The sequence below is a fragment of the Gadus morhua genome, chromosome 7 (assembly GCF_902167405.1).
Source record: "Gadus morhua chromosome 7, gadMor3.0, whole genome shotgun sequence".
NCBI lineage: Eukaryota > Metazoa > Chordata > Actinopteri > Gadiformes > Gadidae > Gadus > Gadus morhua.
In genome coordinates this window covers 22,785,218-22,800,800 of record NC_044054.1, presented here as the reverse complement: position 1 = coordinate 22,800,800, position 15,583 = coordinate 22,785,218, and the positions used below count along the sequence as shown (strand labels likewise).

At 40.8% G+C, this 15,583-nt stretch overlaps 1 protein-coding gene across 1 annotated transcript; it reads right to left on the bottom strand.

Annotated features, from left to right (window-relative positions):
• Nucleotides 1-3,966: 3,966 nt before the first annotated feature.
• On the bottom strand, nt 3,967-7,111 carry smfn (small fragment nuclease). Its single transcript, XM_030362313.1, has 7 exons — nt 6,819-7,111; nt 6,071-6,154; nt 5,900-5,977; nt 5,493-5,604; nt 5,283-5,391; nt 4,644-4,697; nt 3,967-4,439 (listed from the first exon to the last, which is right to left on the bottom strand). The coding sequence occupies exons 1-7, from the start codon at nt 7,056-7,058 to the stop codon at nt 4,307-4,309; spliced, it is 810 nt and encodes a 269-aa protein (XP_030218173.1). The 5' UTR covers nt 7,059-7,111; the 3' UTR covers nt 3,967-4,306.
• Nucleotides 7,112-15,583: the final 8,472 nt, after the last annotated feature.

Here is a 15,583-nt window from a genome sequence, read left to right as displayed (position 1 = left end):
AAAACAGCAAAAAAAGCAACTAGACAAAGCCATTGACTTCAAAATGAAAATAAATACCAGATACAATGCTCCAATAGTATAAAATGGAGCTCACAATGACCCAAAACCACACTTTGAGCAAAGCTGGAAATATAAAAAGACAGGAGTAAAGTCTTGGGTTGTAAACAGACCCAAGTGAGGAGTCAACGAGCGATAGTACAATCTACGTTTGGGAACTACTTAAAGGCATTGGCCCATAATCTAGCTCCTGCAATGCTCTCCCTGTTATTGAACTGTTTTTCATATTGGCACTTTTGGTAGTTATTCCATGTATACTATACTTACTTTTCTGTTAAAAGAGATCTCCTTGGGAGGAAAAAAACCTTGGCTTTTTAAGTAGGCGTACCGTTTCTTTTGTTGTGTGTTTTATCTTTCTATTCCTTGGAGCTCACTATGAGGGATGTGGCTCTAAAATCGTATGGGGAGATGTTCTGTGACATCTCCACTGTTAGACACACAGAGAAACACCACGGGCTACTGTCTGTGTTTCAAATGCCACAACCGAAACAAGCGACAACAAAGAAATCCTGTCCATGTGCTAAAGGTCAGGTAGACAACATGCCAGGTAGCAGCAAAAGGCAACGGTAAAATACAAGGTCACTGAGAAATGGTTGGATCTGCTATACAAAGCGTTAACATTGGCCTCCATTTTGTACTACATAGACAGATAGTGTGAGAGTATCCCATCCCGCCCTCCCCCCCGCTCCTCCCATGGCTGAAATCTGTGCTTTTTGCTGAGGGTGCACACTGGCCCGGCCATATGTTTTTAAAGTAAGTTGCATGATATGACATGTGATGCGTGTGGTCCTGGGCTGATCAATGGGGCTGCATTACATTCATTTTGATATACTACAAGCTGGTGCAGGCCGATCACAGTTACAACAGCCCCCCCCCTCCCCCACACCCCCCTGAAGTTTGCTTTAAAAGAAGATTCATCAAGATCAGATTAAAATCAACACCAAAACCCAGATTGCTGACACAGTTCTACAGCACGTGTGTTGTTTGTGTTTGTGTGTGTGCGTCGGTGTCAGCATGTGTGTGTGCGTGTCTGTGTGTGTGCGTGTGTGTGTGTTTTCTTTCTGTGCGTACGCAAGTGCATGGGGTGCATGATCGTTGTGTGAGTGGTGCAACGTTGCCTTCCTACAATGCAGTCAGCACTTTCATTTGCCCTAATCACTGCAGCTCATCTGCTCTCCTATTTAAACTGGGCGGATAATTGAACAAGAAGCTGGTTAGAGGGAACTATAGAAGACGTATTGACCGCCCGCATGGTTGCATATTAATTATCATAAATCTAGCTCTACAGTTTTTTATTCTTGAATACATTCTGTCTTTTTTCCTAGCTTTTCAATTAGTTCCCCATCGACGAATGATGTTGTTGATGGCTAATCCATTTTTTCAATTGGTACGTAGCACAAAGAGCTCTCACCAATTAAACAGTGGGAAACAAAGGTGTTCTTCATTCATAGCAGCAACAAAACAGAAAAACTTCAATACAAATTAGTTTCATAATAATAATCATTGGTACCATGTTGGTACAGCAACATGGAACCAACGCTCATTCATGCTGATTCAGGACAATACATTTCATCGAAATTTGCATTGAAAATGCTGCACTTTTATGGCAGCATCATTTCTACCATTGAAAGAGGGCATATGATGACAAAAGCCAAGTTGAGTAACATTCCAGAGCAGTGACTATCAAGTAGGCTTACAAACAAGACAATGGACATCAGATAATTGTTTGTGAAAGTATAAAAGATAGTTAGAGCGCACAGATGAAGGAACCCAGTTGGATTCCTCCAAACAAGAATATAGAAAATGTTAACTCTTTATTTTTAGGCAGACACCGTTTAGAAAAGCACATGCAAACATACGCAAAATTAAACTCATCTATTCACACCGACACCACATAAAGTGGGGGCTCTGGAATTCCTCCCCCAGGATATTTTGAGCATCAAAAAACATTTCCTGAATTCAGGCAACTAATTCTCCACCAACTTTTGCCTTTTCTGTATCAATTTAGGGTGGAAATGTCTTCATTTATGAATAAGAAAAAAGGAACACCAACTTGTTCCTGCACCAATGTCACAGCAAATTCCTCGAAGAATCATTTTGTTCATACACTCACACAGAAACTGCATAGCCTTACGTCGGGCTCTATTCTGTTGTCATAAACCCTTTCTCCAACATACAGGTGCGACAATTGATGGACATGTGGTCCTGTAGCGCCTTTTACCCCGCCGGAATGACTGGCAGCGTGGTCAGAGATGACTGGCAGAGGGCCAGGAGAACAAGTCCCTTCAACCGCTATAGTCTGACTCATTCTATTCAGATAGCACAGGAAACATTTGTGTGTGTGTGTGTGTGTGTGTGTGTGTGTGTGTGTGTGTGTGTGTGTGTGTGTGTGTGTGTGTGTGTTTGTGATGTGTGCTGTGTGTGTGTGTGTGTGTGTGTGAGTGCGTGTGCGTATTAGTTGGTGTACTCAAACCAAATTACCATAATCCAGGATTAGATAGTGTGTTGTGTGGCAGCGCAGGTACAAGCCGTTTACGTTTGATTGACAACGATTGTTCTGGGATAGTCTTTGCTTGTTTACAAAGGATGTCGATCAAGCTGTCAATCATAGCATTGTGTTTGAAGGCAGAATAAGAAAATGTTGGATAGAGGAGAAAAAGTACCCAAGGATTTGGATGAAAGGGATTGGCAAAACTAAAAATACATTCTGTAAAAATAAAAAAGGCATTGGCATGCCCCTCATTTTAGGACAATATCACAACATTTATGATCAACGGATAAACATGGATGCAATGACCTAAATCCATGTTGCTCACACAGATATGTATTCAGGTTTCTACAGGACACACACACCACACACACACACACAGAGGCGTTTGTTACTGGGAGAGAAACGAGAGCTTGCTGATGCCACAGGGTTACACTGCGGCCACAGAACAGATGGCGCTTTTTACCCAGAATTCCCTCAACTGCAGGTAGAGCGCAGCCTGGTGTCTCCCTAATCACACCTCTTAACGTGAGGAATCAGGCAGCTCCACCCTCCCCTTCCTCCACCACCTCCCCACTCCTCTGGCAGTAGAACAGTCGTTTCTTTAAACTACGCTAGTGGGAACTAGATTGCTTTACTGCCAAAATGCAATGCGGAAAACACACACCTGCATTGTACTGATTAGACTTTAAATATTTAAAGAGACATGAGGGCTCCTTATACCAATAAACCATCCCCCCTAACACACACACACACACACACTTTATAAACAGCTAGATTGAGAGCAGTAATGTGTCCTCATCTGCCAAGCCATAAGTGTTCATTCTAAGTCAGGTTGTTCAGGTTAATTAGAGACCACTGTTATTTGCTATACTGACAAACATTTGTCAAGGTATCTTTCAGCATTTTACAGAGAATAATAAACAAGCATCTCATTGGATGGAAATTAAACAGAGGAAAAACTACATTACCAACAAATGAAGTCACTGAGTTGATAGGGTACCTATAAACCACAACCATTCACACAGTAGACAGCACTTCAACAACAACAATATCCAGTATTATTGTTTCATTAAAAATAGTCCAAATAAGGAAGCAGCATGGTTAGAATCTGTTAAAATGTGGGAACGAATAAAAGGCAAGTAGGATTGAGTTGTACAAGTATACATTAAGTTTCAGTCGGAATTTGGTGCAACAGCCTACAGGAGAATCAGCCATGAATAATTCAACGTATGCTGCACCGCAAGCAAAATTAGGTGATGGTACAGTCTCTATCCGCTTCATTAGAAAACAGTTTCTTTCTACTAAAGATCTGATACTTGTTTTTGTTGATGCTAGACGAAGGTGTACACTGCCACCTAGTGTTGGACACCAACACTACCAAAAACTCGATTACGACAATAAATACAAATGCTACATAGTCTCCTTATAACAAGATTTTATTGTCTCAATTGGTTCTTTTTTGAATAAAGCAAAATTTCAATTGAATATCAGATTCTAAACTGCCTAAATAAATACAACATTTACATTCACTTTTGAATCAAAGAAGCAACCGCAAAAACTAAACAAAGTTGAAACAGACATTTAACAGGGAACAAAGTCTTTGTCATTTTCTTGAACCAAACAAAAACAGGGAGACAAAACTAAATGAGTCTGATGATTATTAACTGATGAAACTGATGATTATTTCTTGCAAACTGTGCGTGCACACAGGCTCCCCGCAGACAGCCACCAACAGTGGGCCTCCAGTGGGATAGCGATTTAGTTGTGCGCGGTCTTGTCGCCGTCTCCGTTCTGGGTGACCTTGAGGTTCTTCTGCTCGGCAGGGCTTCTGAACACGTGGGCTCTGTAGAACTGCAGCTCTCTGATACTCTCCTGGATGTCGCCCAGCGCCCTGAGACACACACGCCAATCAACAAACAGTAGAGATTACCACAACCCTCCCCAGATCACCTTGGCTTGGTATTGATGCAACTTTCCTCAATAGAACAGATGAAGATTTCGGTGATCATCTGTTCATTTATACGGTTGAGTATTTGAATGAAATTGGTGGCAGGCGTTGCTCTGTGTGCGTTTTGCCCGGGTAAGGATGACCAACCTGTGAGACGCTTTCTTCTGGGGAGCCAGCTTGTATTCCTCTGGAAACCACCGTCTAGAAAACACACGGAGGAAATTCTAGTGAAATCCTAATTACTAAAGCAAAGCGTTGAGTTGAGTACAACAGCTTTTGAGTGAATTAATGGGCATTAAGACTGACAGAACAACAGCAAAGTGGTCTGAAAGGCCCAAAGTTTCCACATCAATGCGTTAACCATGGCAACGCAAACTGGTTGGGGTGGGGGCGGAGAATGCCAATATTTGTTTGAAATAATCAGAACAAGCAACAACAGACACTGACATATGTGAATATAATACAATTATTACTTTAAGTATCGATAGGTTTCACGTGCTACACGCGGCAGAGGAAGAGCCCAGCGACTCGCGGATAAACCCAGGTGACAGTAAACGCCAGTGATGTTTGATTTTGAGAGTCAGTGCTCAGCTTAGCATATCTTTAAATCGAAACCGTCATTAATGGCCTCCTGACGCATTGTATGGCTTGGAGAGCAGAAAATACTCAGCATGTAAAATAAGGCCTGTATACCAGGTTCCAGACCTTTTAGTCCAGGGTCGTACCAACCACCTTGGGGACCTGCCTATCGGGGAAACGTAAATTAGCCCAAAGCTGTGGGGTCACCTGCAAAGCTCCTTAATGGTGCTGACGTCGATGATCCTGTAGTGGAGATGGTACATGAACTGGGGCATGTATTTGTCCAGGAACTTCTTGTCGGCGTGCACAGAGTTACCTGGGAGAGGGAGGAGGAGGGAGGGGTGCCGCATGTTAATATGCAGTGTCTGACAGCCAACAGGAAGGGGGCGTGTATGTGTCGGTCTGTACAACACTCACCAGCGAGGGGACACTGGCCGGGCTGCGTGTGTTGCCTGATGAAGGAGAGGAACTCGTACTCCGCTTGCTGGAGGCTGATCTTGCTGTCCTTCACTGACTGAGTCAGACCCGACTGAGCCCCCAACAAACACATAACTCAACTATGAATTATTGATCAGGAATTATATTCGGCAAACAAAACCTGAAAGCAGTTTGAGATTATCACATTGCTTTAAAGCACAGTTCCATTGATGCGTAGCCCATGGCGACCTTTGCTGCATAACTTTGCAAGCCTGAAATCAATACTAAGATAATACTGCAGGGGAAGCCGGTAGTAGGCCTGATTTGCAATATGGCCTGTAGTTCTTCTACAGAGAATGTTACACGGATAACATACAGACCAGAGCCATCTAGAACTGTTACCACACCTTGCCATGATGCTCTTTACACCAATCAGACATTCCGTCCAGGAGCTCAGTTGGTTGATTTATAATCAGATTTGGTCCCTGCAATTGGAGGAAAATTATAGAATTGAGTCATCAATGGATATGCTCTACTTCAAATGAAAATTAATCAAGTTTAAGGCTGTTGGGCATTACCTCTGCCAGCACATTGAGTTCAGAGTCTGTGATGATGCACGCCATCTCGATGATCTTGTCCTTCTCAATGTCCAGCCCCGTCATCTAGAAAGCGCATCCGGATTGAAAGAAACACCGGTTATAAGAACAACGCCAAGTAACACAGAGCATCTCCGTTGATCCCCTTTTCTACAGTGTACGACAACAACGGAATAAATAAATACTGTGATTCTGTCACGTCACTAACAATGATAACAAACACATTTGTGTGAACTTTATTAAGTAGAACTAGCTGCAAGCGGCTAGGATGACGTGTAGATATATCACTTTACAATTCTGCAGAATGTAACCGTGAACGCTTCAGACATATTGTAGAAAGTTGCTTATAAAAAGGAGAAACTGTGATTTTAGTGTAACCAACGGCAACCGATTCAAGTAGGCTGAATGGTGCATTATTCGTACGTTTATCTCCAATCAGACTAGACATGTTTTCAGTAACAGAGCACCGCATCGAGGGAACATCCATAGTCGCTTTAGGCTGAAGTACAAATATAACATGCTGGTAGTGGGACGTTAACTATGACATGGGGTAGACTGATGGTTTTGTTAGACTCAGACAACATCGGACTCTGCGTGAAGAGAAGAAAAAAGAGCTAAATTTGCTAGTGTGTCAGCAGGCTGAGCAATCCCTTTGCAGGTCAGCAGGCACATTGTGACACGTGTGGAGCTCAAAGTGGGCTTACGAGGGGTGAACAACGGTACAACTTGCCTCCAGGTCCACCCAGACCATCCTCTGGGACATCGCGTCTGATGTGTTTGATGACATGTTGTTGCTCAAAACGGGGACGAGCACACGTGAAGATCGTCCTGGTGCTGTTCTGATCTCGTGGAAACACACGGACCTTTTCGTCTGTAAAATGTTAATTTTTGAAAGGAAAACTGCCCCACTGGACCGGAAAACGATACCCCACCTTCTGCACAGGAACCGCGAAGAACTCAAGGCGCACATGCTGCAGTTACAGTGGTCGTCGCTGGCTGCATGCTCACGCCCATCAACTGCCTGCCGTAAAGCAACGGGTTGTCGTCAAGGATATACATTCATATAAAAATCGCATTCCTAGGGGCTGGTGTTGTTGTTTGTTTAATTCTAATTTAGAGAGTGGTCCGGAACCGATTTGAGGTCAATGGGTATATTTAAATACATATATTTTATACCACTACATAGGCCTACATTCTCGGTGGACATAATGGTTCAAAGGCCGAAAAATACGGAATAGGCGTAATAAATAATGATAATGATCTGTAAGTATGTGCTTGTGCGCACGTGTGTTTGTGTGTGTGGGCGTGTGTTTGTATGCCTGTGCGTGTGCATGTCTGTCTACGTGTGCATTTGTCTGAACAGCCTGCTTCTTCCTCTGTAAAATGTGAGACGGTAACACACTAGCATTTGCATACCTGTCCGTGCCCTTATTATTATGCAAAGCAAAACATCCATAATAACCCTCTCAATACAATAGGTTTTTCAACCAAAGTGATATGTTATGGCTCTATTGAATAAATTACATCTATTATATCTACAAATTAGGACCACATGAAAGGAATGTGTGACAAGCCTGTTGAAAATATTGTCAGTGCGTGAGTAATTATTAATGAGTGTAGAGGCCCCTCACTATGCATAAGTGAACAGTGAACAGGTATGTTACTTTCTCCAGAGCTCCTAAACAGATTGTCAACGCCAGCTCAGCACATTGTCAGCACCCAGATCATAAATAGTGGGCCTTACATGTTGGGAACAGCCCACGACTAGCATTTGGCTGTCAAAAACAATGCTATGTATCTCTGCTTTGATTATTTAAAAGCAGCTCCATCATTACTTAACTGATGCCGTGTAAATAAATTCAGACAGCTTTTGTTAAGCTTTACCAAATGGCTTTCCAAAATAAAAATAAGTACCCCTGCTAAAAATCTATCCACAAATGTTTTTGCAACCTTCCTGTCTACACATTTGCCTGTAGATGGCGCCAAAGTATTTCCATTTAATATATTCAGAACGATTGCTTCAAAATAGATTTTAATGTTTCATGGTCTACATTTGTCTGAAAGTTAAATTTGTTGTAGGTTCTTTGACTCATGTTGTTCTAAATGTTTTTCATTATATCGCCTAAGAATATTTTATAGTGATCATATCTTTTCAATTTCTCTGCGTTTGTCTCTGATCATAGAATCATGGCATGCTCCGTTTCATCCCAAAGACTGCTTTTAAATAAGATAACCTAAATAAAAAATGCTAAGACAAGCTAGCTCTGTTCATACTATGTATACTATCCTGGTAAGTATTGTAGCCTATATGTGTTTTGTATTCATAAGGCTATTACAAGCCTACTTTTAATATTTGAAAATATTTTGACTGCAATATAATCTTCCTTCATTAATGATTCAGCACCCTGCTCACACTGTATCGGTCACTTATCCGATAATGCTCTTCGTTCAGCCTTTATTTGACTCATCATTTGATATACACCAGAAATATCAAAAGGTAATAGAGGCCATCTGGTATTTGGGGATACTATTTAGGGAATGGCTCTGCTGACCTCTATGGTAACTTCAACCACAATGAATTCATCAAGGCAGAAATGCTTGTCTTTTACAAGACAATGTCAGCATTCCCTAGCACTTACTGTAAGAACCATATCAACACAATAATCTGATTCTATGAAACAGTCCCTTAGGCAATAGCACATCTTTTCAAAAGCTCACAATTTCCTCACAAAATCCTTATTGTCACCTGTGGTCTGGGGTGAGTTGGAAGCTGCTGTGGAAAAGTACAGCATTGATATATTATATATATATATATATATATATATATATATATATATATATATATATATATATATATATATATATATATATATATATCTCTCGTCTGCCCACCGGTGGGCAGAGGTTTTGCTCTATTATAACCTCCATCATAAGGTTATACGACGACTCACTGACCCTAAGCCTCACCCTTCTCTATACCAATCTAGCTAGCCATGCACTAAATGAAAGATCGCTGTAGGGTTCCCTCTAATTCCTTTCTCCTTTTGTCAGTGGAGGTCCATCCGACGGAGAATGCCCAGTGACACCTCTATTCAGTCCAGGTTGACTGTCCTACCGATCGGTTTCCAACAGTGGGCAGTGCTTCTCTTTCAAATCCACAGGACTAGATTATTTTCTCTTTATGCCTCTTCCTCTTTTTTTCGGGGAAACTTCAGTGAGACGTAATAGGAAAAAAAAATGATGAAACAGTGAGAAACCGAAGCAAGAATGGACCGGGCAAAGTAGAGTCCTCGGAGCCCTTATGGATATTGGCATTCTCCTAACAGAGATACCATTTTCCTTTGTGGCAGAAACCCATTGGCCTGCCACCCAGTTCAAATGCATGCTCACTAATAACGACACCCAAGCCCGCTTCCGCTGAAGGGACCATGAATCCTGTCGCCTTATCGCTGCCCTTCTATTAAGTGGGATGTAAAAGGGGTGTTGATGTCTTTAGTGTGATAGTGTGTTTACTCCACACCAGGATAAATAGTCTCAAACATAATGACTATCCATAATGCCTGATATCATTGGAGATCATATCGCCAACTGCAAACCCCCTTGGTGATTTGCAATCCCTGCGGTTTCTTTCTGGTAATGAAATCCAAACTTTGTTTGCTACTGGTCGGTTGAAATTACCCTGGAAAGGGGGCTGACAAGTGTCGATTTGCAAATACGGAAAATTTGCAATTAGTGCCAGTCAATGGCAAATTAGTGCATAGCCCCGTGGCAATTAGACCCAATCAAATAACAACGATTACTGTTACCTCTGTTTGTTTGTTTGTTTGTCTGTTGTCCCAAGCAATTTGATCTTATAGCCTGTAAGACTCTCTTTCAAAATGGCAGATTATCGCCAACAAAACATCCCATATTCGAAATGTACACAGCAACAGCAAATCGCAGTTCCACCTCCATTTGGGAAGCACGGGAGCGTTGGGACGTTAGTTTAGTACAGGTTTATGGATAACTGAATAGTGATGAATGAGTGGCCAACCCAGGGGAAGAAGGCATAGGCAACAGATTGACAACCGTCAAGATGGCAAGGATTTGTTGTGCCATTCACTGCGCCAATCTCAAAAGCCAGGGTTAAAAAATTGTTTAACAGACAAAGGGATTCACTCCCTTTAATAAAAACAGATGACAGTTATGGATCGAAGTCTTTAAAAGGGTGGGTTGGAGTCTTTCCCCAGTGATTTTTATGCACGTAGATTAGCTTTAGTACACCAGGCGTTTCTTTTTATAAGATAGGTCATACAATTGTTGTCTATACCCAACATCCACTCATTCTAAGGTATAACTTAATGATCCGTTAATGTTTCCCCATTAGTTATAAATATTTTGTTTCTGTAAGAAGGAGACTTCTGATTACATCAACCATATCTTGCCACATTCCCATCCCTCCAATTAGGACTATTATAGTATTATAGACAATGTTTGATATCCATATCCCTTGTTTTTCAGAACTCAAGTTATTGGAAATTCTATAAATGCACTAAAAGCCTTATATGGAGGTGATAGGATATGAATAAATAGGGGGAAATGCTCAAAGTATTAACTGTGACAGGATTCTGTGGTCCAAACAATAATCTAGATCAGGCTTCATGTTAATATTGAAAAGAAAAAGTGTCAAACTGCCAAACTACTTGAATTGACGTCGAACATAGGATCTGGTCAAAGCTGATATTGTCAAAAAGTGACATGGACAGGTTCAATAGGCTAATGAAAAATTAAAGCAAAAAAGACAAGTTCTTTATCGAAACATTTATCTTACTCAGTTGACTAAAGCTAGCCTTCTAACATTTCTTAGAATTACAAGAGGTCAAATTCTGGCATTTATCTGTGAGTCTGTGATATTTGGATGATACTACACCCAAACATTACTTCCGTTACATTTATATCAATAGATAGACAAACCAACACACTCTAGAAATATCGTTTTATCATTCAATTAGCAGGCCTTACAAGGAAAAATTCATTACAATGCCGTATATGCATTGATAACATTGGTGTATTCGCTTATGTGACCACAGTAGTTCATGGCAACAAACTGTGAATTGTCTATGGCTGCACTTGCAGCTATCCATGTTTGTAACCGGGAAACCAGTCCATTGTGCTAGAAGTCTTTCTTTTTTTTGTCATCAGTTATTCGTCACATCATGAGACAGTTTGTCATAATGGGAAGTCATTTTTGTGTTTGAAACTGCCTCAGCGTTTTCTTGCAAGACGTGGAATCTGATGAGAAGCCCTGTTTGATTCCATTGGGGCTGACCAAAGTGGCACTGTGACACCGTCAAACTATATGATGTGTGAAATATGACTTGACTCCGATAGGGTGGAGCCAGGAGTTTAGAAAACATTCTCTTTTCATCACAGTAGATCAAATCATCCAAACTGCTTTATGCAAAGTTAATAGCCCAAAAAAATATCCATATTTGATGAGCTCCTGATAAAGCGGATCAGCCCAGGCCCTTTACCGCGCCTCGGGCTCAGCCGGCAAGGTAAGATGAGGAGGTCAACCTCAACAATAATTCCTACTTTTCACTTTAACTTGCTTTTAACGGCTCCAAACTATTAAATTGTTATCGGATGAAATATAGTGGCTGTAGGCACACACGTCACGCCCTCCATTCTTGATCTGCTATTGTTGGCGGACAAAAAAATTGTGTTTTATGTGTGGTCTGTTGGCAACCACAACAGATTCCAGGTTTTCAGAATGTAATTATGCAAAGTGCGTTTTTGAAAAGTTGTATATTTCCCCGCAGACGTGCCCAGTGGATATGTCTCTCTTCAAAGTCCCTAGGGGCTAATAATGCATAATACATCCATCACTGGAAAAACCTTCACCATGAAACAGTGGTTCTTTAATATGTTCAATGTAAAACTAATTATGAATGGTTCACAGATGACAATAAATCTAAAAACAGGATTATTTGTTAGGCCAAAGAACATATCTCTGTAAAAATAATTTGGGGAATACGTTAGATTATGAATTGTCAAGTAATGGTTATAAATGGATATCATTTGGATTCCAAATGTTTAATGCAGAAGCCATTCTGTTTTGTCTCTGCAAGTACACTGCGAAGACCGGCCCAAAGGTATCAGCTGTCTGATGTTGTTCACCATCTCCCAGCGCCCCCATATTCTCACTCCATTGATTAAAAAAGTGCTGAAGTTAAGCTGTTGTGGAGCCGACACATGTTTGCCGACATACTGGCCTAATCAAGAAACAAGTCAAATAGTGCAGAATAAGGCTGATTAAGGATGCTGATGAAATGAAGCAATCTCCCAGTTGGTTCATAGGTTCACCTCTTAGTGTACCCTCTTTCCCCTGGTCGGAAATCAATCAATGCCACTTTAAGACTTTAAGACAGAATTCTCATCAGTTCTCATCAGATTTCAATTCATTATCCTTGGCCTAACCTCTGATATGATCATGCATCTCATGTGTACAATCAAAAAAAATACGATAGCCAGTAGACATGAACTAAGAAATTAGTGTAATTTTACCTATGCATGTGTTCCTAATTTTGTAGATCATAAGGTTTAACAATAAATTACTGTTAATATTTAGGGCTAAATATGATTGTTAACTTAACAAGTGTGATTTAATTAGACTTTGTCAGAACCAATTCTCAGACTTTTAATGATAATATGCCTCTAAGTAAAAGAAAGTAATCCCTGATAAGTCATTAAAGATCAAGTCTGCAAAAAAAAAACCCCTGCTATTCTATCATTCAACAATGCAGCAGCATTATCAAGGTAAGTACAATGTACAATGGCTTGTTTTTTAATTCAAACACAACAGCAACAAGAACACCAAGTGTGTGAGCCAGATGTGTTGTGTGGGGAAAACAAGCCACAGTAAACCTTTTGTGTCTTCTTTCTTTTCAGGTAGGCACAGACTGGATCGAAGAGCCTAACGGGCTCCTTGGGTCTTTGGATTTCGGATGGTTCGTGGGAGGACTCTTCTGTTGGCCATCACGCAAACAGGGTTTGTCGTATTTTCACAGCCAAATGTAAGTGGTTTCTCAAAAAATGCATTTTTTAACCATTGAAAGACCATGATGGGGAAAAAACCCAACCAAAGAGCCCAAAATAATACATACAAACTAACAGACTAAGTGTTCTGATTTGTCACTGTTAAAGACGTATGCCAAGTGAGATGAAGAATATTTATGCTTGTTGGAGACTTTGAAGGATTGTTTAGGCTTAACTCTGATTCACGTAAACAATTTCTCCACCATGATATAACTTATCCCATTTTAGTGGCGGTGACACTTTTCATTAGGATCTGCCGGCTGATGCGATTCAATATTCCGATTCAGTTTCAAAGCCATTCTTCAAAATGTCACCGCCAACGGGGAAGACAAAATGGTAAAAGTGGGAGCAGAGAAAGAGAACCGCATGTATTCATTGTGACTAATGTTATTTTTGACTATCTTTCAACTCATCTCTGTTCTAGATGGTTTTGATACCCGACCTGTTCGACACTGGCCTTGATGTCAAAGAAGTTTTATTTGTTCTGATGCTATGCATTTTATATGCGTTACCTCCTCCCTCATCAAATAATTTTTTTTTTTTAAATATTTATAACACACAAACAGAAGCTCGGCTTATTTTCCAATATGCTCCAGACTTCACTTTCACAGTTCTCTTCCCATCGCAGCGACTGTGATAAATTGGTGTTCGCCTCAGTTCTTTCCTAGTGGTTCCCAATGCATTTGCAAAGCTAAATGCCACTAAGAACACAGTAAATTATCTTAGTCCAAGGCAGGAATGTGCAGTGTCCAATCAATACTTTTGTTGGTTTTCACACTTGGAAAAGGCTATAATTAATAGGTGGCAGAAGCTAAGCCTTTTGTTTGTCAGAAACCCACTGGAAATAAGTACCTAGTACTAGTGTCTAATTACACGCCTTTGTTTCTCAAGTTTACTTTCATTTTAGCTGTTGGGAATCTTTGAATACACATACTAAACCCCACATATCTTTCCTTCATGGTGATCTTTAAGATTATCCACAAGATATTCTGCTATGATCTTAGATGGGTCATTGGGTATTAAAGTAATTTATCTCTCTTTTGATAAACTTTAACTATAATGGATACAACTTGATGATTTTGGAATGGCTCATACGGACAGATAAAAAGATGTGATTGCAATTGTAAGGGTCCATCTCCTAAAGGTGCTTTGGGTAAGCTTAAAGAGCTATTATTTGATAGCCTGGGTAGCCCCGCCCTTTCTTCCGGCGCCCTGCACAAGGGTCTGGAGAAGAGCAATACATTTCCATCTGCGTCCGATACGTTTTTGCGGGAGCCAATAACCGAGCTTTTCCCCTTTGCGCACTATTGGCTGGTTTAACACAATGATGACAGAGAAGCGACGGCAAGTAGCCAATCGCGTACCGAGTCAGTTGAACTCATGGACCTATTAAGGAACTTCAATCGGTTGAACTAGGCCCGCTGATCAAGCCTCTTGTGCTGAAGAAAATGACAGCAGCTTCCCCAGACCAAAGTGCAATCTACGATTGGCTTGGTCTGGTAACAGCCAGGCTAATTATTTGAGCTGTTTGTTTGAAATGGCACAGCCATCCGTCAACTGTTAGTGCTAAATTAGTCGCTCCCAAAATTTCGCACAGGTCTAAAAATGCACCTGTTCAGAGTTTACCTAGACTCTGCATAGGCATCCCGGCCCACCCCTCCTACTTATTGTATGTTGTATGTCCTAGCACTTAATTGTACGCACTTATTGTGCGTTGTATTTAACTATAGATCTTTTTGTAGCATCTTATCCTAGCTATCTTTGTTGTATAAAGGGAATGGGTTAACCTAGCGATTGTTAACGCTTGCACTTGGTTCTATGAACATCCTTACTGTACCGACAGCGATATATTGTTTCACTTTCTTATGACAAATGTATTTATTGTAAGTCGCTTTGGATGAAAAACGTTTGCTAAATGCCCTTAATGTAAATGTAAATTCCCTACGAACTATTTAAATTTAAGGCCGCTCCCTGCTCATTTTTGACTAATCAGGGCATCTCTTCCCAAATTAGCTTTGGAGAATCCATCTTGCCTTTCAATCACAAGTGAGGGAGGGAGAAAAGAGGGAGGTCATGTTTTTAGGCTTAATCAGAACGATAGCTACCTATAATAACACATGGTGATGTTGGTCGGTTTTTGCCTTGACCATAAGTGATGCAAAGGAAAGGCTAGATCCTCCATTGTAGATTAGCATTTTATTTGAAATCATCCACAATCCAAATGAGCGTCTGACCCCAGGGTAGTATAATCGTATACTATACCAGAAGCACGCCGAGCACACAAAGATTTATATATATTCCATACACATTTTAATAGCACTGCATTAGTTTGGATTAATAGCAGGAACTGTCAACGGTGTATTTTGCTCCTCTTACCTCCCGCGTACGCCAGGTTAACGAAGCAAGGGGGGGCTATTT